Source organism: Glycine soja, chromosome 9, assembly GCF_004193775.1.
Source record: "Glycine soja cultivar W05 chromosome 9, ASM419377v2, whole genome shotgun sequence".
Classification (NCBI taxonomy): Eukaryota; Viridiplantae; Streptophyta; class Magnoliopsida; order Fabales; family Fabaceae; genus Glycine; species Glycine soja.
Window position 1 is genome coordinate 33,913,141 of NC_041010.1, and position 24,049 is coordinate 33,937,189.

Sequence of the window (24,049 nt, forward strand, 5' to 3'; positions counted from 1 at the left end):
CATGGTAAGAAGATATAGTTCAGTGTTTGTACCTGTGAAATGGTTGATGTACTTATTGGTCATGGTAAGAAGATCTATCTTAGTAATGTATTCTTTAAAACCCATTTTTTTAACATTTTTTATTGATTAAAATTAATGTGGATTTCACTAGTTAGAGGTGAAATTTCATCTAATACAAAACGTTTGTAAAGAGAATTAGTGAACTAAAGAATGTGTTGATAACATTGTTCCATCTATATTATCTCCGCCACTTTGGCATAAAAATTAAAGTATCAAAGGACTAGAAAATTAAGTCTCGTGGCAATTACATCTCCCTATAATACAATGTATTATTCTATTTTTATGTTTTGTTTTTATTTGTATTAATCCAGTTATTATTTGCAAATTGTAACTATGAAGCCAGGTTTCTCCACCCTGAATTGTAGTATATTCCGAATTCTGATGGGAGCTAGTTCAAAAATTATGGTGATAATGGCATATATTAACAATTGATGTTAGTTTCTTTCAATTCAGCATGTTTGTTGCAGGAAGTGATACTACCCTTGGAGTCCTAGAGTGGGCTATGACAGAACTCTTGAGGCACCAAAATGTGATGCAAAAACTACAAGATGAGGTGAGAACTGTAGCTGGTTGCGACAAGAGTTACCAAAGTGATGGGTTATGACATTGCAGCTGGCACACAAGCATTAGTTAATGCTTGGGCAATTTCAACAGACCCTTCATATTGGGACCAACCTCTAGGGTTTCAACCAGAGAGATTCTCAAAGAGTTCAATGAATATCAAAGGACATGATTTCCAATTGATCCCATTTGGAGCAGGAAGAAGGGGTTGTTCAGGAATAGGCTTTGTCATGGCTTTGAATGAGTTGGTCCTTGCAAACATTGTGCACCAATTTGATTGGTCAGTGCCAAGTGGAGTGGTTGGGGACCAGACACTTGATATGTCTCAAACTACTGGATTGACTGTTCACAAAAAGTTATCTCTCGTGACTCTTGCATCACCTAATGTGTAACAATAATTTTTTTATTTATAAGAATCGAATTCAATATTAGAAGGTTTATAATAAATGATGCACATTATTCAATTAACTGAACTCTTTAACTCATGTGTAACAAATTAAGAAGGGTAATGTTTTCAAAATCTTTCTGTTATCTATGAATTATGTCAAACTTTATCAATCTTGTTATTAGAGATGTTTAACTATTTTTTTTCTACTCTAGTAAAATATATGTGGAGTATTATTCTCAAAATCTTTTCTATTTAACTTTAGCTCAGTGGGAGACAATTTGAATTTTAGACACATCTTTTGCCTAGTTTAATTGCTATATTTGGCACAAACAAAGCAGCATCAAATATATTGCATTTTAAAGTTATCATCCAGGAAGCATGCAACATGAATGAATAATGTGAGTGGATCTTTATAAAAGAATGCAACAAAATTTCTTTTTTGGGTTGAAGATTGGAGGAGGATCTATATAGTAACAAGATTTTTAAAAGCAATCTGTGGGAAAACTTGCATAATTAATAGATTCAGAACACTGAGATTAAAAAAACAGTAAGCTCTAGCCACCATTCCAGGGATCATAAATCAGTTCAAACCATGTTTAATTTGCATATGCTTCACCTATCTCTTCAAGAAGAGCAGACAAACGCATAAAAGCCTTTTTGTGAATTTCGAAGGTTAATTAATACTGCTATTTAGTGGGGCGAAAATAATAATTTTGATGCAAATTCCTATGATCGATGATAAGTTGGTCAAACTTGGTAGCTTAAATTCTTAAATTAGAAATGTTTAGAAAAGAAAAACGCTCCTACTATGGAACAGAAATGATTACCCCATGTGTAAGGATCCCCTGATTCTTAATGACCACCACCATATATAGTTTGTTTGTTAATTATGTGTATGTGTATAAAAACGTTGAGAAGAATCCACTTCAATAATTCTCATGCTTAAAAAATGTAATCTATTCATTTACCAGTTTCCTGTTGAGTGATACTTTTGTACACAAAAGAAAATTTCTAAAAGTGTTTTTTGTTTTAAATTTTTTTATAAATTAATCTTTAATAACAAAATTTATCATCAGTGAAATATATCCATTAAGGTCATATAAATGAGTTCAATTTTGATGTACTTTAGGTATATACATATTAAGTTCAAAATTAATTTTCACATCACTCTCTATGTATTTATCTTTTTTTTAAAGGACTCTGTGTTTATCTTAAAATAGCAACAATAATTCAAAAATATTTATTTGATCTTTTTTCATGAAAAATAAAAATATTAAATAAAAACATTTATAACCAAAAATAAAAGAAGTTCTATGCAATGATAAATCTCTAATTATGATTGACGCGGTATATTAATCCACCCATAAACCTAAAATTGAGCTAAATAGCCCATTCTCTTCAGAGACAAATAAGAACCGCAAATAATTTTTCCTGTTTCATTTCATGAGCATGATGATATAATTAAATATATACATTTCCATCCACAAACCCCACAGCAATCGCAACCGTTATGCAAAGAGAGTAGTACTGATAAACTCAGTCGCCAATGGAAAAGATAAACTATACACTGTATTTTCTTAGAGTATATGGTAAAATATACGGGTGGAAAAATGAATGAAAAACAAAAAAAAAAAATTGAAGAGAGATGGAAAGAACAATCGGGGTAAATCATTGATTTTATTTTTAGTTTTTTGTTTATTCTGATAATGCAATATTACTAATTAATAACACAAACAGCTACTTATTTTCTATTGTTTATGTTATGTTTGAAAGTTTCACATGTGTTCTCAAGATATAATTCATATATTTTTTAAACAATTTCCTTAATATCAATTAGTTTTAAACTAAAATCTAACATGATATAAGATACAACTTATTCATCGATTGTACCACTTCACTTTTGATGTCAATTGAAATCTAACATATTGTTGGTGATTTTATTTGTAATATTTCACTTGTATATTTTGTCACATATGAAGTGATGCAAGTGCCACAAGAGGCAACCTTTTGTGAACAGTCAATCCAGTAGTTTCAGACATATCCAATGTGTGATCCCCCACCACTCCACCAGGCACAGTCCAATCAAATTGGTGCACAATATTTGCAAGGACCAACTCATTCACAACCATGGTAAACCCTATTCCTGGGCAACCCCTCCTTCCAGCTCCAAATGGGATCAATTCAAAATCATGTCCTTTGACATCTATTGAACTCTTCAAGAATCTCTCTGGTTGAAATTCTAGTGGTTGGTCCCAGTACAAAGGGTCTGTTGAAATTGCCCAATTGTTAACTATTACTTGTGTGCCAATTGCAATGTCATAGCCCATCAATTTCGTATCTTGCATGGATTCCCTTGGAATCAATATGGGAGATGGAGGGTGCAATCTAAGAATTTCTTTAATGACTGCTTTCAAGTAACGCATGACATTCAAATCCTCCTCAGTTATGTGAGTCCTGCCCCCAGCCACACTTCTTACCTCGTCTTGTAGTTTCTGCATCACATTTGGGTGCCTCAATAGTTCTGTCATAGCCCACTCTAGGACTGCAAGAGTGGTATCAGTTCCTGCACCAAACATATCCTGAATTGGAAGATAAAAACACCAATAGTTAATAATTTAAAATATGCCAATATTATCACGATATCGAAAATGCTGGACATGTAGTACGTAGACCTATAACGTGATTGGCGTATTAGTTTTCTGTCTTTCCTATCCAATCAAGTCCAACACTTACCATGAAAGGCCAATGCTAGCTATCCTTTTATTGGTTAAAGATTTTTTTCGTACAAATTCTGCTAAAACTTTTCATGACATTTCTTATCTTAATTTTGTGCAAGAAAGTGGGGCCCATAACATAATACATAAGAGAAATATCAGCCACACAATTACATTTAGAGTAATGACAAGTTGATTCGAAAAATGTAGTAAAGTTGGGAGATTCTACTGTATATTGTAAAAAAGTTTTCTTTTACAAATATTAGTCATTAACTTATCATAAAAAATGATAAATATTTTACAGTAATATAACTCAAAAGATTTAAAGAACATTATATAAGAATTATCACTTATTTATGGTCTCAATCAATTTCTACTTAACATGTATTCAAAAAATTTAAATTATAACCAAAATTAATAATACCTAATTACACATTGTATACCAATTAATAACAACCATGCATGTAATCTAGGGAAACCAATAATTTTCGTGTTAAGGAGTATAATACACTCGTCTTATACTAGTATAGTAGGCACAAACAATGATAGATCTTCTTACCATGATCAAAGCCTTCATGATTGTCCTATCAACCTGGAAATCGGTGGTGCTGCTTGTTTTCTGAATCGACAGCAAGATGTCCACAAAATCATTCTGGCCATAACCATCAACATCATCATCACCACAACCATCATCATGGTCTCTCTTACAAACATGCTCATCAACAACTTCATCCAAAAACTCATCAAGTTTTTTAGCCGCTCTCTCTGCCTTACCATACACCCCATTAACTCTCCCCAACCAATCAAGCCAAGGTATATAGTCTCCCAAAACCGAAGCCCCCAACAACTCTTCCAACTCGCTCATTGGCCCTCTAAGCTCACTCCCCTCATACCTCCTCCCAATAACACACCTACACACTATATCATTAGTAACATCAGAAAACAAATCAGTTAAGTTCACTGGCATTATGAAATCAGAACAAAAACTCTTTTTAACTTTCCCTATCAATAAAACAACTTCCTCTTCCCTCACTCTACGAAAAGATAGAACCTTTTTGGCACTCAGAAGATGCAAGACGCAGATACTCTTCACCTGCCTCCAGTAGTGGCCATATGGAGCAGATGCTACGTCTCTGGAACCATACCAGAAGATGTCAAACATCTTACGATGTGGTCTGTTGCAGAAAACGTGGTCCTGGGTTTTCAGAACCTCACGCGCCGCTTCGGCGGTTGAGACCACGAGAACCGGTACCTTCCCGAAGTGAAGTAGCATTAAAGGGCCATAGGACTGAGCTAGAGATTGGAGTGTGCGGTGATGTGACATGCCAAGTTGATGGAGGTTTCCTAGGATTGGGAGTTTTGGAGGAGATGGGGGTGAGTTTTTTGCTGATTTGGAATAATTCAGCTTTGATAAGAGATTGAATATGGTGGGAAAGGCTAGGAAGATGAACAATGATAGCATAGATAGGAAGAACCAGAAGGAGGATGTTGCATTCAGAAAATTCGACATTGGATTCTGCTTCAAGGTTATGATGATAAGTGGACTTAGTAAGATGGTAATAGTATGTGTTGGTTCATGTATATATATTGCAGATTTTTGTACACTCAATTTAGTTCAAATATTCTATTCAACTTTTTTTTTTCTTCTCACTTATATATAATATCTTGAATTATAAAAATTATTTATCTCTTTTCTTTTTATATTTCTAAGTATCTAACGAGAAATTATTAGATTGTCCTAAACTACCGGTTACTTGTATGTGATTCCAACTAATAACTATACAACATAACAAATTTTAAAATTTACAAAAGAAAAAAAAACATTTATATAGCACTTGATTCAATGTTATAAGACTCAGAAGAATTATCAATTCGGTTGAAGCACTAGATTATTCGATTAGGATTGACGTAATGAGTCACAAGTGAATTTGCATGACTTGATTTATATTTAAAATATATAAATAATTTTATGACATGTAACTTTGTATACTTAAAGTTTAATAAAAAAAATTAACATATATAACTTTGTATACTTAAGATTTAAAGTTTAATAAAAAAAATTAACATATTTAAAAGCATAATTATGAAATTGTTTAAAATTTTCAACATGAAACATATTTTTTGAGAATTTAGTATAAACAACCTTAAGTTAAAAGTTAAATTATATATCATTGTTATATAATGACAAACATAATCTAATACACACACAAATTAGTTAAGAAAAAAAATAATAAATTTATCATCTCAAATTTTAAGATGCAGTTATGCATGATAAAAAAAAGTAAATATATAAACAACATATATAAGTGTAAGATATAAATTGAACTTTTTTTAATGAGTGATGTTGTTTTATTGTAAAAAAAATAATCAAAAATGCATCAGCTGCCAAGTTATTGGTTCAAGGTCAGGTCACATCCAGTCGAAACAGGTCACATTTGTAACTAATCCATAAGTGATCTAGACTGGTTGGATGACTGGTTCTCAGACCAATAGATCAATCTGACCAATCCAAACCAAGTCCAATAACTATGATGATTTAACATCACCTAATAATTTTTGGTATCTCACACACTTAAAATGTTCAAGATCTTTCTCTATGTACATAAACTAATATTCTATTCACATCCAATCTATTCTATCTTTTTTCCCTTGATATTTCTCTTTTTATTTTTCATCGGATCATTTATCATACTATTATTTGTTTTTCTTTACTCCTTTCCTATCTTCTTATTTTTCTAAATTTCACCCAAATGCATCCAAAATATGGTTGATGACCGACAATTGACATGCAACGCGTGTTGGGAACTTGTACGTATTTGCAAAAGTCATGATGTATAGGGACGTGTGTAGCATTGCCAAAACATCGAGGACCATAATAATTTGAAACGTGAAAAGTGTTTCTTCTACATTGAATAATCTAGACTCTGGAGAAAAAAAAAAAATCGTGAAAAGTGGACATTCGGTTCGGACAATATAATACGTACAGTAATGCTTTTAGATACAATACTTGAAGGTTAATTAATTCACTCAGCACTTTTGATAATTTTGTAGTCATTAACTGCAACTATCAAACACACGAAAAGTTGATACTACGTCAGTGTCATTTTTTCCTAACATAAACCATTATTGGGGTTACTGTTCAGGATACACATGCACCTATCAATGCCAAATGAGTCGTGTATATTGTTTCGTTAGACTTTTTCAAGGATTTATAACAGGTTTAACGTTCAAACAATCACACTGGCTAGGCTGGGATAGCCACTCATATCTCCCACAATAATGAAAAAGGGATTGTACACAATATACTATTGTTTTTAGTAAATGATTAATTTTTTTTTCTTTTTTGAAATAAAAAATGTGTAATGGGAATGGTTAAAATTGTAGTTCCTTTAAAGTTGGCTTCTGTAATATGAAATTGTTCCTTATTTTGATTGAATTTACTGGGTGTGATATTGCATATTTGTAATGGATGAAAAATTGCTCCTTGATTTTTGATGAGTTGAACCGATAGAAGGGTAACCGGGGAAATTATTCTGAAAATTAACCACTAATAATCAGAGTGTTTCAGACATGAGACATGTAATTCCTTGAGATTGGTGTGATAATTGATGCATCTTCGTTTGTTAAGAAATTGGTCCATGGGTGCGTGAGTCCTGAGTGAAGAAGGGAGTATGTGACTTGTGAGACTACAAATTTTGAGCAATCTCAAGGAACAATCGCAACGTACTATTTGGAGATCAATCCCAAAGGGAGTATTGTGCTCGTTGGGTCCTGTTCACTGTTGGGCTATGTTGAAATTTGGGCTTAAGGAAATACACTCTCCTTTCCTTTTTTATTTAAATTTTACTATTTACACTACCGCAGTTACTAAATACACTCTCCTTTCCTTTTTTATTTAAATTTACCTAAATAAACTTCTATTTATTCTCTTTTTTGAAATATCACCTCTGCCTAAAATTCTAGGACAAACTTATCTACTACTTTGATGAATACACTAAGCCAAGAATCCCATGTCTTGGCCAGGAAAATGGTCATGAAGGTGACGATCGATGCAAACCCTCATTTTCTACTAATTGTATGTTTTATTTTTGAGTTGGGGGTTGAACCTTTTTTCACCCTAAGTATAAATAGTCATTTTAAGGATTTTGAAAAGGACACAAAACCTTAGGGAGTGATGGCTTTAAGCTCAAGATTACTCAAGTTTCTTCTATTATTATTTGATTTTCTCCATGGTCATGCTTGAGTAGTAATCTTGTTTAGGATTGAGCATAGCCTTTTCACATTTTTAATGGATTTGTGTTCTTTATTTTTATATACAAAGTTTGTTTTTCTCCCATTGATTCTTTTCTTATTGTGTTTAATTGAATGAATTGTTTGATTTTCTCTCTTGCATAAGCTTAGATGTTTTAAGAAAGAACTGATGGTGAATCTAAACAATGGATTCATAGGAAAAGAACTTAGACTTAAATTACAAAAGTAATTGTATTCCTTCCATGATCAAATAAATTAATAAAAAAATATAATGAGTCTAATTGAATGTTGTCATCAAGTAAAACTGGATTCATTTAGATACATCGTGTTATGAAATGGAACATGTAATACATAAGGTTAATTCAGCTTCAAAAATAGAATCAATTGAAACATATAAGTAATAAATATTAATTCATTAGTCCTCATTGAGTGAACAAGACACTGAACAATTAATTGTGAACAAGGTTTGCTAGGACCAACTCATTCACAACCATGGCAAACATTATTCTTGGGCAACCTCTCCTTCCTGCTCCAAATGGGATCAATTGAAAACCATGTTCCTTTGATATCTATTAAACTATTTAAGAACCTTTATGGTTGAAACTCTTGAGGTTGATCCCAATATGAAGGATCTCTTGTAATTGTCCAAGCATTAACTGGTATTTGTGTGCCAGTTTCAATGTCATAGTCCATCACTTTGGTATCTTGTATGGATTCCCTTGGAACCAATAAGAGAACTGGGGAATGTAATCGAAAAGTTTCTTTAATAAAGCATGCTACTTATAACTAAATCCTCCTCAATTGTGTGAGTTCTATCACTAACCACGTACTCCTCACCTCGCCTAGCTTGTAGCTTTTGCACAAATTCACAATTGGGTGCCTTAAAAGTTTTGTCATGTCCCACCCTAAGATTACTACCAGCAACAAACATATCCTGAAAGAAATACCAATCTTAAATTACCTTTGAATTTTTATATGATAGAAAATAAACTCAACATGCATAAGGACATGAGTCAAAATTTTTGTTTAGGAAGGTGGTGTAAAAACATACTACAAGTGAAATAGAAGGCATTTATAACTTCTGTTAATCTGGGCTAGAGAAGGTTTTGCAATGTATTCCTTAAACTCTTTTCAATGTACTCTTTTATCATGAAATGAAATTTATATGTAAGATTTATTAAATAAAAAGTAGGACCAATGAAGACTCATAACATTGATTGGATCCAAAGAAATATGTTGAAATTTATATGCTAGTAAATCTCTACTTTAATTCTTAAGTTTGTAAATGTCAATAGATTGTTCACCAAGTATAGCTCCCATTGTGAAGGGTGACAAACTTGCTTTGAGTCAGTGCCCGAAAAATGATTTTGAGCGGGAACACATGAAGAATACTCCATATGCTTCAGCTGTTGGAAGCCTTATTTATGCTCAGATTTGCACCAGACCTGACATTGCATATACTGTTGGAGTTTTGGGAAGATATTAGAGTAATCCAAGTATTGACCATTGGAAAACTGCAAAGAAAGTGACGAGATATCTTCAAGGGACAAAGAATTACATGCTCATGTACAGACGGACAGATTGTCTGGAAGTGATTGGCTACTTCAATTCAGACTTTACTGGTTGCGTTGATTTATGAAGATCAACATCTGGTTATATTTTTATGTTAGCCGATGGAGCTGTATCTTGGAAAAGTGTCAAGCAAACCTTAACTGCTACTTCCATTATGGAGGCTGAGTTCGTTTCCTATTTTGAGGCTACCTCGCATGGTGTATGGTTGAAGAGTTTCATGTCTGGCCTTAGAGTTGTGGACTCTATTTCCAGGCCATTAAAGTTGTATTGTGACAACTCTGTTACGGTGTTTATGGCTAAAAACAACAAAAATGGAAGTCGAAATAAGCACATCGACATCAAGTACTTAACCATAAGAGAACGTGTTAAAGAGAAGAAAGTGATCATTGAATACGTCAACACTGAGTTGATGATTGCTAGTATTGAGAGACTTGATATATTGTGGTACATGAAAGATATTACTCATCATCAGAGGACCTATCGCCATGACTCATATATTATGTTTCTTGTTATGGTTGATGTTGAGTTAAATGGACCAAGTGGGAGAATGATGAAATTTTTGGATGGGTCCACATTCTCTTTCCACTATTTTTTCCAGTTGCAGTTTTTTCGAGAATTTGTTTTCTGAATCTGGTCCATTTTCCTCCCACGTTCAACCCTTATCTCTGTCACATTCAGTAACAAACTCACGTCCCTATCCTCAAACCTACTATCTGATACAAATTAGTTGAGCTTTGAGATGGACACACTCTATAAATAGGATGTGGTGTTCTCAGTTTTGTATTACCAAACTTACTTCTCTATTTAGAAAAATACACCATCTATTTAGAGTGAGTAAGAGTCTGGAAAAACAAAGTTGTCTTCAGGTTCGTACTTGCGTCGCTTTGTGTTTGATCTGCAATGGCTAGAAATACGCTTGTACTCCTTTTTTAGCTTCCGTTGTTTGATCTGAATATGACATTTAAATTCATTTACATGTTTAGATGTTTAGATCAGTATGTATATATTTTTACAAAGACGTCAATCGTGCACCTTAAGTACTCTACAAAACCTTCAGCAGTACCTGATGTATAAAATATCAGTTTATCTTTTGTCACATCCTTTCTATTGGTATTAAGATGAAAATAACTGATGTTTTTATAAAATTAAAGTATATTTATGAAATGAGAAACTAGAACAGTTAGCTAGCGATTTGAATCCAAGGTACCAATCTTGTACGTACCAGGATCAAAGCCTTTATGGTTGTTCTATCAATCTGAAATTCCATGGCGTTTAATTTGTCTTTTGCATCCACAACATGTTCACCAAATCTGAAGGGAACCAAAATCTGGACGTTTATTTCGGAAAGGGGAGGTCGAGTGACCAACACAAAATTTGGGCCATGCTTGAGCTGCATATGCATTTGATGCTTTCTAGGCTATTTTCACCTTCCCTTCTTTTGACATGGGGCCTATGCCTTAATTGGTTGTAATTTGGAGTATAATATAACAACAGAGAGGATAATAAATAACTATAGAATTAGATGAAAAAACATAAAATGATAATAAAACTGAAAATAGAATAATAATAATGATAATAATAATAATAATAATAATAATAATAATATGTGAAACATTTAATTTAAAGAAGAAACCTAAGTCTTGCAATAAAATCCAAAGGGATACTATCAATAATTGTTAAAGAAAGAATTATAATGACCACTAAGAGATACATTAAGTGAAAAACAATTCACCCCAAGGAACAAATCATCTTTTTAGACTAAGTTAAATGCAAGAATAATTAAAACTAGGTTTAAATAATTTTTTAGTTCCTAAAAAATAGGTTTTTTATTTTAGTCATTTGAATATTTTTGTTTTAATTTTAATTCTTGTAAAAAAAAGGTTAAACTTTAATTGTAGTATTTCAATTATATCACCATTGACATGTCTATCCACAACTATATAGTAGTAATAATTAGAAACTAAAAATAAAGGTGATAGTTGTTCATTTACTAATAGTACAATTAACATTAATAAATTTATCATTAAAAGAATATATAGAAATATAATTAGAAAAAATACTAAACTAAAATCAAAATACATGTTAAAATATAATAATAGAAAATGTTATAAGATATAAATTTAGTGCAGTAAAAATGTGATTATTTGTCATGTTGGAGGACAAAAGAATATTGAAACTTGAAAGCATGGGAGTTGAATTTCCTCTCCTTTTATCACCTAATAGTTTTTTTTTAGATGAATTTTTATAGCATGATAGTTGGTTGTTATTTTTATCTAATTGTTAATTATTAAATTTTTTTACAAACAAAAAAAATCAAACATTTTCCTTTTTTTCTTATTTTTTATGATGAAATCAATCTTATAATTTATTTCGATAGTTGGTTGTAAAGAAAGCGGTTTATGTATATGCCAGCAAGTTTGCTGTTGTTTGGGCCATGGAACGAATTTTTGGCTAACATCAATTCCCCTTCTTTACTCGGTCATTTATGTATTTATGTTGACTGTATGCATAACTATATGTAGAGGGATATTTCAATTTGTAACATCTTTCTGAAACAATATATAGTGGGATATTTTAGATAAAATCTAATTTCAAACTAATTTTACTACTCATTTTGTATTTATCCTTCATAAGAAACTGCAGCATAAAGAGAAACAGAAAATTCATTTTTCTCCCCCCTTAATAATAATAATAAATAAATAAATAAAATTATAGCTTGATAGAATTTATTAAATGAAAAGGATAGTGACAAAGTGAAACTAGAAATGGAAAGTGGACCACAGGAAGAAAGAAATAAAAATGGTAATGCAAGGGTTGGACCACAGGAATTTATTAAGCAACAAGATGGTACTCTCACGCTTACGTGGACAACAGCCACTTGCCAGCATCTAAGCATAGCATAGAAGATTTTTTGACAGATAAATGTTAATAAAAATAAAAATATGTGAATTTTAATTTTTAAAAAAACATTTATTTATTTATTTATTTATTGATTCTTTAACTAACACCTTTAAAAATTGATTATTAAAATTTAAATATTTACTATACTAAAACATAAAGGATTTTGTTAATCGTCGGATTTAGCAAAGAAAATAAAAATATTTTAGAAAATAAAATAGTTTTCAGACATCATTTGAAAAATTAATAACTAATATTGTATTAATTGTAAATTCATTACATATGTATTTTTCTTTTCTTATTATGACATTAATTATTAACTTTTAATCAGTAATTAAAATATATTTTTCCATCTACTTCTTACTTTAGAAAACAAATACTCTAAGGATAATATTAATTTACTTCATTAGTACCTTCAATTATTTTAAAATAAATGTTAAATCATTTTTATATTTTAATAAAATGAATATTTTTAATAGAAAATTTTATTTTATTTTCTCAACTAATATTTTGAAGACATTCGTTAGTTTATTAACTAAAAATATTTCCATGGTATTATTTTTTCTTTTCATTTATTTGTTTCATAACACAATTTTTTATTTATTTATTAATGTTTAAAATTTTCAGATAATATTATTTTTATCAATTTATTTATATTTATATAGAAAAGATAATGATAATAATATCAATATATATATATATAGTTAATTAAAATAGAGGATTTTTTTTTGTAATTTACGTATTATAATCTTAAATAATGATCAAAATAAGAGTTTAATAATCTTATATTGTCCATATAATTTTTTACACCTATCAATTAATTAAAAATTGTTTTAAATATGATTTTTAAAATAATTAGTGTAAGTCAACAAATGGTTTGTAATTGAGTTACTGTATAAAATTGTTTTATGTTATAGTATGTACACAGTCTTTTAAAAAAAAAATAGGAAAATCATTTTAATACATTGTATATTCTTTTTTCCTTTTCTACGTTAATCCCCAAAATATCTCCCTCTCACTCTCATGACCGTCAGAGATATTTTGCAACTTTTGCACATTTCGATTCAACCTTGCCCACTCGACTCGACTATGATATCCGTTCGCTACTCGCGCTTCTACTGGCTGCCAGTTGCCACCAATTAAAGGAAATGAAGTTTCAAAAACCATGTGTGATCAACACTAACACGCTCAAACACAAATAATAATAATAATAATAATAATAATAATAATAATAATAATAATAATAATTTTAAAATAAAAATAAAAAAATGAAAGCTTTCATCCAACACTGGCATGGCAACACATAATAGATCATGAATAATCTATATTTATATAGTTCAAGGTATCGTTTTCAACTACATTTTAGATAATCACTAAGAACACTATTTGAGATTAAATTGAATATAATTACTAACTTGTAAAGTTTTTTATTATGCTATTAATTGTTATTAGACCAATAAAAATGAGAAAAGAAAAGAAAAAAATATGTCTTTCTATTCTACTAAAACTTTCTCATAAAATTAAGACTTGCTTTTTCTCTATTCTACTTACAAAAACTTTTGACTCTATTATTTCTTGAAATAAGTCGACTTAATTATCTTAATAAATATATAAAAGCTAATATATGTGTGTATTAGATCGTTTTATTAAATAAAAAATCATTGTAAATCAAAATGTATTTAACATTTTAGTTTATATTTAATGTTTCACTAACAGAGTGTAGTAAGTATTTAACTTAAAATAATCTTCTTTTACTATTTTTATTTTATTTTATAATACATCTAACGACATTATAGCATATAATAACTATATATACTTCTTTAGTTAAATAATCATGGACTTATTTATTTATGAAACAATATCATTCAATGAGAATATTAAATATCTTTTGCTATAAATAGTACTATAACTATATTGTTTCAATGCAACAACAAAAGAAATATTTTAAATATATATTAGCTGCATAAATTTCTTATCTACACTATAATTTAATTTGGATAAAATTTATAGACTTTTAATTACAGTATCAATTTTTATCATTAAAATTTTTCCTAGACAAGACTATTAAGTTTATAAGTGATTATGGATATATTAGAATAAAAAACGTTGAAAAGTTAAACATAAAATAAGTGTAACATATAAAAAAAAAAACTTATTTTATCTCATTAAATTATTTATTTTCTTATATTACAATTTCTTATTAACAAGTTTATCTAAATTATCTCTATCTTAAATTATAAAGTTTGACATAAATTAACTAATACATGCTATTTCTAGGATTTAATATTATATTTTAAAAATTTACATTATTTAACTAATATATTTTATGCTTTTAAAGATTTTCGATTTATATACTTTATAATTTCAAAAATTTTCCAATTAAAACTATATTGTATATACACATCTTCACTAATATATATAGATAAAATATTAGAATCCAGCAAATATCATGATATTTTTTTCAGTAAAACAAGGACAACTTAAACTGCAGTTCTTTACTTGTTTTCTGTGGATAAAATGTAAATTTGCATTAAAAGTAACATAAGTACATGAAGTAGCAAAGTTTTAAGAGGAATGCTATTATCTAATATTCTCTTTCCAGTTAAAACTGATTGAAAATTATAAATTTTAATATGTCTTATTTTAAAATTAGGAGAGACACATCAAATAAAGCGAGTACATAATAAAATTATGTACAAACAATATACAGGTGTCGAACCTTCAAAGCGAGTACACCGTTTCCATACTCTCACCCTCATATATATATATATATATATATATATTCCCCACACTCGATCCTTTAACTTAACTCAGTGAATCCTCTCTTCTCATTTCCTAGGAATCCCCTAAGCCACCGCAGCATCGGTTCCTCCACCCACCGCGATGGCGCACGTGCCGGCGAGCGAAGCGACGGCGTTCTGGACGGACGAGAAGCACGTGCACTTCCTAAACTCCATGGAAGCCTCCTTCGTCCGCACAATGCTCCAAAACGAAGGCAACTCAAACTCCTCCACCACGCGCTACTCTCTGCGCCTCGACCGTTATCTCCCCGACACATCCGAATCCACCTTGGATTTGAAACCAAACTCTCGCTGCCACCGCACCGTAAAGCACCATGCACCCTCAGGTACGTGATCGCAGCCTCCCCGCGCATCTTAGCAACCGTTATTATTGTTGCTTTGGGGTTTTGATATTTTGAGCGAACAAATTGTTGGAACTGAGGGTGTTGAATGTTGACTGTTGATTATGATAAGGCCGCGTTTGGGTACACATTATTATTATTATTATTATCGGTTTTTGCGTTTGATGAAAATTAACGGTGCTGGCGGTGGACCGGTGGTTGGGTTGGTGGTTTTGTTTTACTGGTGGACGCTGTTCTACTGTCTAAAGTTCTTGAACCAAACAGCACGTAATCAAGTGGACCGTCGAAATTGAAAACATCGAATATGCCCCTTAGATATTTGTAGACAGTAGTAACGTCCTCTTTTTTCTTTCGGATCTCAATCCTCTACATTTAAGCCATTTCTTATTTATTTTTTTCAATTTTTATATCAAAAAATATAAAATACTACACCGTACACTGTTCAAAAAAATTACGATTTTTTTTTACAATATTCAAATGTTTTCGATCTATGAACAAAAAGGGTTTTCCATTTTCACAGTATAACTGAAGATGTATTAGTACTTATTAACGATTCAATTATTAATTACACTGAGAATAATGTGCATTATAATTTAGAATCTATAATTTTTTTAAGGGATTAGAATCTATAATTTTAATCATATAAAAATAGATACTCTAAATTTATTACAACATTACACCGGTAGCATAATGTCTTGGAGCTAAGATTTTTTTAATACCCTAAATTTTCAAACACCTAATTATAATTAACTTTCTTCATTTTTTTCTATTTATTTTTTCCTATAACATTATAATACTCATGATCATATATACTATTTTTTTTTGTTTCTCTCTTTTACTGGCTCTCTTATAACAGAATGGGTGTCTAAAAATAATTTTTAAGTATGGGATTGCATGTTAGCGAATATTCGGGTGTGTGTATATATATATATATATATATATATATATTTTTTGTTAAATAAAAATTATATTTAAAAAAGATAAGTTACTATTTACATGTTTAGTTTAGTTTAATTAATTGTAGAGAAGTGGTCGGCATACTTTTTAAAAGATAAGATATTATTTCTCGAAGCTTAAAGTAAACCAAACTTTCCTAGTCTATTTTTGATACTTTATTCAGGTAGTTGACAGATATTTTGTTCCAGAAAAGAAAAAAAAATCTTTGAAATTTCATAGCCATGGTTTTAACGTATTTATTTATTCTCTGAAAAAATCTCACGATCCACTTCAGTTTGGGGTCCCTGTTTTAATTTTAAAGATAGTTCACTTTTTGACCAACATTTTTTCTTTTTCCATTCTTATAATTAATTAATTTGGGGACTGTTTCTTACAACAGATTCAATGGGTCCAACAACCAGAAGAACAAGGATCAGGACGAGATCATCTCAGCCCTGCAATTCGTCAGAGGACCAGGTGTGTTTTGGTTTGTAAAGATGAAATACTGTAGCGTGTTTCCGACCGTTGGATCACGATCCAACGGACAGAAACATCATTTTTTATCATAAGCTATGTTACTTCCCAAACATATACGAACCGTATTAATTAACCAAACACATTCATACATGTGGAAAGATCTTAAATACAACGGATACTCCTCACATCACATGTTTTGCTCGATCTTGTCTTGTACATGCATTGTTCGAATTATAATATTAAGAAAGGGAAGGATATTTTGACGAGATAGATAGATCGATCATAGATATATATATTATGGGTCAGGAAAAGGACTAATGTGTTATTTCCACGTGTCCCTCACACAGGTGGTCCCACAAGTAGAAAGAGAAGGTGCAGCAGCAGCATGCAATAGTGACGATCATAAAAGAGCAGAAAATTAATGTTTAGTGTACCTTTTCCACCAACCTCCCTACCCCTCTTTCATTTTTATTCTGGTCGTTTGTTTAATTTTTACCATTTATTTATTTCACCTCTGTATTTTTTTTTTCTTTCCTATCCTTTTTCCACTATTCTCTCTTATATATATGATTTTTTAAACAAAACTAAATGATAAAATACGATATTGTTTTTAAATTAAATTTTGAAAAACAAAATATTCAATCATGATAATCCAATTTTTTATTAAATACTAATGCACATCAATTAAGATTAGCATTTCTATATATATCGCAAAAGAAAGCAAGGTTTAGGGAGATGTCTTGGATTGGAGATATTTTATGAAAAAAAGAATATTTTATTATAGAGGTGTGGGGGAGAACAGTTGAAGAATATTAAATTATGTGAACTTCTATGATATTTTCATAGCTGTATATATCATATGATGCAACTATTAATTAGTGAAAAAGTTTTTACCCGGTTAACGTACTAATCGAAAATTATATATGTTTAGTACGATTTTAATTAGGGTAATTATATATAAAAACCAATAAATCTAATACGATATTTTAAGATCGGATGATACTATAAAAATAATATTGTATTGATACATACTCGTATATATTTTTTCTCCAATTAATGTTAGAATAATTTTATATAATAATAATAAAAAAATGATATCATAAATTAATCAGAAAATCATGTTTAATATAATTTTTAAAATAATTATTATAAAAGTTAATAAATTTATTAACTAATAAATTATATACAGTTAATATTAAACAAGGCACGTGAATCTATGGGTTGTGATTAGTACGAAGTGGATTAGATGGAGGATAGGGACCGGGACATGAGAGGAGTTTTCAATCTTATCTGTATGAATATGTTGGTAGTAGTGGATGGTTGGTAAATGTTTTCGAATCAAAATTCCGTGATCCATACTGTATAATCTTCTCTTCTTTTAGAATAGTCCCATCTCATCGCCAACTTTGCATGATTGCTCCTGATGTGAAGTCATATTCGTCCATTCATTGGATGAAATTTTAATATCTATATATGTGCTTTTGGGAAATCTGTGCTATTCGATCGATTGGTTTATATTACGTAGTTATCTACAAGTGGTAGTTGAAGTTGAAAAGTAAGTGTTTACTTGGTTTGTAATATAATAGAATTAACTTTTCTCTAGATTATTTCAAATCGAAATAGTTAAAAAAAAAAAAAGCGTAGTGAAAACATTAAGAAACATGAACACCTTTTGTGTACTCTTTCTTTATTATTATTATTTATTTGATAAGCAATAAATGATTTTCCAATGTCTTCATACTACTTTCATCAATGTCCCGTAGGTCAAATATCAGTTCTTTAAAAAGAATGAAATATCGGAGATTAATTAGTGGAGGGTTGTTTTATCGTAATTTGTGTTTCAATATTTTCGAATTTAAAGACTGCAGTTTTGTTAAAACTTGGGAGTTTTATTGTTCTTAATCATCTTACTTGAGTTTGAATAGCAGTTCTTAAAGACATCTAGTGTGAATTTAAGTAATGTTTAAAAATAGGTGTTGGATTTAAAAATATCAAGTTATTAACACTACTACAAAAAACACAACCTACATTAGTTATTTTAAACATACTAATGTGGTTACATGATGTCATTGTAACTCATGTTGTAAAAAACTAATGTGTTTACGATGACGGTTAAGCACGACGATCTTAGAATGTATTGCGTATTCTAAGACGGTTATTTGTACAATCATTTTGGAATGTAGTACATTCTAAGACGGTTCTCGTAAGAATACATTCTAAATTGATCCTCTTACAGGGACCGTCTTAGAATATACTATATTCTAAAGCAGTTATCTGTACAACCGTCTTAAAATGTCATTTTTTATAAAATCATTTTTTTAATCTCATTTGTTTTTATTGAGGCCAATTCTGTATACAAAGTAAATACTAAAGCATTTTCACACTAATATCAATGATGCAGACATATAAATTTACACTAGGAGACAATTTTCCAATGCCCAAAGAAATACTTGACAAGATAAATATAGCTTAAATTGACCTAATGATATCATCATTTCATCTTTAAACTAGACAGTAAGCAAGGAATATCTTGACCAAGAATTGTGCATTCAAAATTTTCTAGAAACAAAAAACAAAAAAAAAAGAGAATTTAAAAATAGTCTACCTTGATAACATGATCCTGTCTTTCTTGACCAAATTGTTTCAACAAAATTTAAAAGCTGGTGCTGTTGATCAAGTAAATCAGAAGAAGAGGGCAAAAAATGGGTGACCACCATGAATCCACAGCAAAGACTTTTCTGAAAAAGAAAACTCCTCAATTTTTTGGCTCTCCATCTGTTCAAGGAGTAAAGATAATTAATTGTCTAAAAATATTAAAAAATGTGAAATATGGATATTTTCTATAACATAGGACAATTAAACATTATATGAAGAAAAAAAAACTATGAAAATATTTAGTTAAAGGTAAAGAGATAGAAGCTTACTAGGAGCACTAAGTTGGGTTAAAAAGAGGCTATTCCAGGTGGAGAGATCATATGCTGCAAGCGCGCCGTATCGATCATCGATCACGTCAACGTTAACAACAAGGACTCAATTTCTAGGTGCGTCAATGGCGATGCCCAAGGAGGCATTTTTGGCCAAGTGGTGATAAATCAAAAAACACAAATACTATTATTATTATTCACTAAACAAGTACTACTAACTCTCGTAAAAAACACAAATACTACTAAGTACACGAGATTTCTCTTCCAAGAGGGGGGGGGGACGTTATAGGATTTATAACAATTTTATTATTTTGAATATTAAATAATTAACCTCTTTCTTTTCTTCAGTATTATATGTTCTCCATTTATTGAAAAAAAAAGGTAATCCCTTTTCTTCAGTATTATATGTTCTCCATTTATTGAAAAAAAAAGGTAATCCCTTTTCTTCAGTATTATATGTTCTCCATTTATTGAAAAAAAAAGGTAATCCAGGACTAGAACGTGTTATAGTATCATATGTTCTCCAATTTTATTATTATTTTTTAATGGTTTTAGACTTTTAGTTTTTAACAAATAAATAAAATAGATATGTACTAATTATATATCCAGGTGTATAGATTATCTGCAACTGTGTTGAGAATGAGACACATCTCTTAATGCTTGTGGTGGTACTTGCACTACTTGTGACAATTGCTTACCTTATAATATAATATAATTTTTTTATGTGTAAAAACATAATAATATTTGTCTTTTCTTTTTTACTCTAGTTTTAGATAGGAAATTGATTGCTGAAATATAACAGTTTTTAAAATAAACACTATTAGAAAATATGTTTTCTACATCGATTATTTATGACTTTTTACATCGGTTTTTAATCAATATTGAAAGTGCCGATGTTGAATGTATTATCGTTAACATCAGTTCCAAAAAACCGTTGTTAACGTTAAATTTACAATATCGGTTATTTAAATAATCGAGTTGATAATAAGAATTACACAAAAAAAATGTATTAATGTTGACAGTTAACATCGGTTTTTTGGAAAAACCGATATTAACGTAACTTAACATCGGTTTTTTTTTACAGAAAACCGATGTTAACGTATGTGTTAATGATGACAGTTAACATCGGTTTTTTGGAAAAATCGATGTTAACATAAGTGTTAATGTTGACAGTTAACATCAATTTTTTTTTCAGAAAACTGATGTTAACGATTAACATCGGTTTTTTTTTCCCAAAAAAACAGATACTAACATACGTTAACATCGGTTTTTCCAAATAACCGATGTTGTTTTTAAGATTTTTTTTAAAATACTCTCTTTGTTTTTACAAAATAACCAAAATTTAACCTGTAAATTTAAAATCAGACCACACAACATATATGATTTGCATTCTGCTTGGAAATAGGTTTTAGCAGAAAACTAGCTAGTAAACTATTAAAATGAAACAACAAATGTAAAAAATGTAATGCAAAGTACGGTAAACTAATTAAGTAACCTAAAGTTACATAGTTCCCTAACATCCTATGTTTTACAGATGGGGCATGCTTGATGATCTTTAACACTGTAACTGTTGAGATTCTCATATGCTGGAAAGTCATTAATGATACAAAAAAGCATTGCACACATTTCAAAAGTCTCCTTGCGAAACCCATCAAACACTAAAACCCCCTCGTTCCACAACTTTCTTAGGTCTTCAATCAACGAACTTAGGTAAACATCAATGTCATTTCCTGACTGTCTTGGGCCAGATATCATCATAGAAAACATCATGTATTTTCGCTTCATGCACAACCAAGGAGACAAACATCAATGCCATTTCCTAGCTGCATTGTTGTTAAATACAAACGAGCATAAACTCATGCTCATAAATTGCTCATAGATTTGGTCTAAGCGAAAAGATTTCTTACACACTCAAATGGGTAAGTTACCTTGCCATAAACTACCATGATGTTCTTACATATCAAGTGGGTAAGTTACCTTGCCATTAGATACAAAGGCTTGAGAATTTTGGTTTTAGAAACATTGAAAACAATCTGTTTTGGTTCTTTGGATAGTGAAGAAAATTATGAGGATTTTCTAGATAATATAAATATAAACATTTAGTAGGTGGTTTAGAAAAACGATAAAAAACAGTGCAACCCATGTATATATTCAGTACAGTCAAGGATGTGTATAGTACTAACTTCACTGTCAGACATTAGTTTAAACCAGCGTAAATAACATATCTTTTAAGCCTGGAAGTTGATCTCTTTGTTATCCTGTTGGTTTATTCTTCTAGTTTATGATAAGTCTTGTTTTTCTTGTCTCTGCAGCATCAGGCATTGAATGAATCTCCTATTGGACATAACCAGTCCCCTAAAGTTACCTCAGAAGCTGTGGCCATCGCTGAAGATATTAATGACATGTCATTTATCAGTGCACAATCAGCTGAAGTCACCTCATATACAACAGACAAGGGACATGATGGTTTATTGGAGGAAGATGAAAATGGAGCAAAGGATTGTATAATTAAGGATGGAGGTAACTGATGGATTGAGGAATATGTCAAAAAATCTATCTACAGCGGTTGTGAATGTAAGTGACAAGTTTCGATTGTCTCTTAACTGCATAATTTCTATAAACTTACAGGCTGGGAGAAGGCTAAAAATGAAGTGACAAGTTTAAAGAAGCAAGTCTAGGCACTGACTCTAAAAAATTCAACACTTGAAGATAGAGTCGCCCATCTAGGCAATGCACTTAAGGAGTGTGTTAGGCAGCTAAGACAAAAAAAATCTTTATAACTTGGAAAAGGTATTATGGTTCCAAGTCTCTATGTTGATTTCTATTTTTTTCTTTCTTGGAATGAAGGCTGATTAATTTTGCCTAATGCTGATATGACTTGTTTATGTACTAAGTCAGTAGTATATTGCTCTAATTCATATTGATTTATGTAGTCATTTGGACCAAGGGATCATTCAACATTAGGGTTTACTTGCTTATTATCCAGAATAGAATATATCTAATACATGATGTTTCTATTAATAATATAGCTTATCAGTCACACTAAAGGAATAGAATAACATTGCTAGTTACCTCAAACTTGAAGAGTGCAATTGATGAATGGACAACCCAGAAGAAAGCAAACCGCCAAGGTAGAGGTAGAGGTACTCCCTACGCCTTGCAACTAAATCTACCGCAGAGAAGTAACCAAAAGCCAAAGAAGAGAAAATAAATATTAGAACTTGACATCCACATAGAGATATACTTGCCTGAGAGGTAATTTGTTGAATTAAATGAATAGTACTGTCAGTAATTATAATGTCATCAACATACCCAAGGAGATATATAGGGCAAATTGACCAAACTGGGTTATTTATAGAATAACAAAACTTGAAACTTTTGGAAAAATCGGTGGTTGAATCTTAAATCCTATTTTTCGCCTACTTAGAGGCATTTTTTGGAAAAATCGGTTGACCAAATTCCTTTTGGAAAAAGATTCCTCCTTCAATTTCAAGCGTTTTGACATATTATGGACCTCAAACAGACATTCCTATCAAAAGTTACAGCCGTTTAAAGTTTACTTGCACAAACCCTAACTAAGTAAGATAGTCTGAAGCATAGGAGTTAACTATGGAGTATGAGGGTGGTGAAAAACAGCCATATAGGGTTTAACTTAACAAAGCTCATTTCAAGAAATTGCAGAGAAGGAATTACCTGATTGAAATTGTAGTGTTGGTGTTAGTATTGAATGCTGAAGTCGCAGACCGCAGCAGTCACGAACCCTGACGGCGGTCATGAACCCCGACGGCGGTCACGAACCCCAGCGATGACGATGGTGTGGAGGAGACCACAGTGACAGGTCTTCGCAATGAGGGAGAAATAAACTTTTGTTTCTGAGACTGAGCTAGCGTGCGGGGGGAGAACCTTTTGGGTTTTAATTTATCTATAACCCAACATCGATTTTATAAAGAAAACCAATGTTAACATCGGTTTTTCAATAACCGATGTCCAGTTGATGTTAACATCAATTTTTTAAAAACCGATGTTAACTACTTGATGTTAGCATCAGTTACATCGGTTATTTAAATAACCGATGTTAACATCAAGTTGTTAACATCGGTTTTTAAAAAACCAATGTTAACCAACT

General features: G+C 30.7%; 2 protein-coding genes and 1 pseudogene across 2 annotated transcripts; 2 read left to right on the forward strand and 1 right to left on the reverse strand.

The window, feature by feature from the left end:
* The first annotated feature begins 453 nt into the window (after positions 1 to 453).
* On the forward strand, positions 454 to 1,013 carry LOC114367377 (annotated as a pseudogene).
* Positions 1,014 to 2,807: 1,794 nt separating this feature from the next.
* On the reverse strand, positions 2,808 to 5,311 carry LOC114367323 (cytochrome P450 71A26-like). The gene is made up of 2 exons (XM_028324483.1): positions 4,283 to 5,311; positions 2,808 to 3,588 (listed from the first exon to the last, which is right to left on the reverse strand). The coding sequence occupies exons 1-2, from the start codon at positions 5,231 to 5,233 to the stop codon at positions 2,977 to 2,979; spliced, it is 1,563 nt and encodes a 520-aa protein (XP_028180284.1). The 5' UTR covers positions 5,234 to 5,311; the 3' UTR covers positions 2,808 to 2,976.
* Positions 5,312 to 15,223: 9,912 nt separating this feature from the next.
* On the forward strand, positions 15,224 to 17,536 carry LOC114367058. The gene is made up of 3 exons (XM_028324145.1): positions 15,224 to 15,571; positions 16,923 to 16,999; positions 17,347 to 17,536. Exons 1-3 carry the CDS (start codon positions 15,328 to 15,330, stop codon positions 17,419 to 17,421), a joined length of 396 nt encoding a protein of 131 aa, XP_028179946.1. The 5' UTR covers positions 15,224 to 15,327; the 3' UTR covers positions 17,422 to 17,536.
* Positions 17,537 to 24,049: the final 6,513 nt, after the last annotated feature.

Excerpts from the sequence above, each read along its gene's own strand:
- LOC114367323 (XM_028324483.1), bottom strand. The coding sequence starts at position 5,233 with ATGTCGAATTTTCTGAATGCAACATCCTCCTTCTGGTTCTTCCTATCT. Across the intron at positions 3,589-4,282 it reads TCATGAAGGCTTTGATCATG|GATATGTTTGGTGCAGGAAC; the intron begins GTAAGAAGATCT and ends CTTCCAATTCAG.
- LOC114367058 (XM_028324145.1), top strand. The coding sequence starts at position 15,328 with ATGGCGCACGTGCCGGCGAGCGAAGCGACGGCGTTCTGGACGGACGAG. Across the intron at positions 15,572-16,922 it reads AAAGCACCATGCACCCTCAG|ATTCAATGGGTCCAACAACC; the intron begins GTACGTGATCGC and ends TTCTTACAACAG. Across the intron at positions 17,000-17,346 it reads GCAATTCGTCAGAGGACCAG|GTGGTCCCACAAGTAGAAAG; the intron begins GTGTGTTTTGGT and ends TCCCTCACACAG.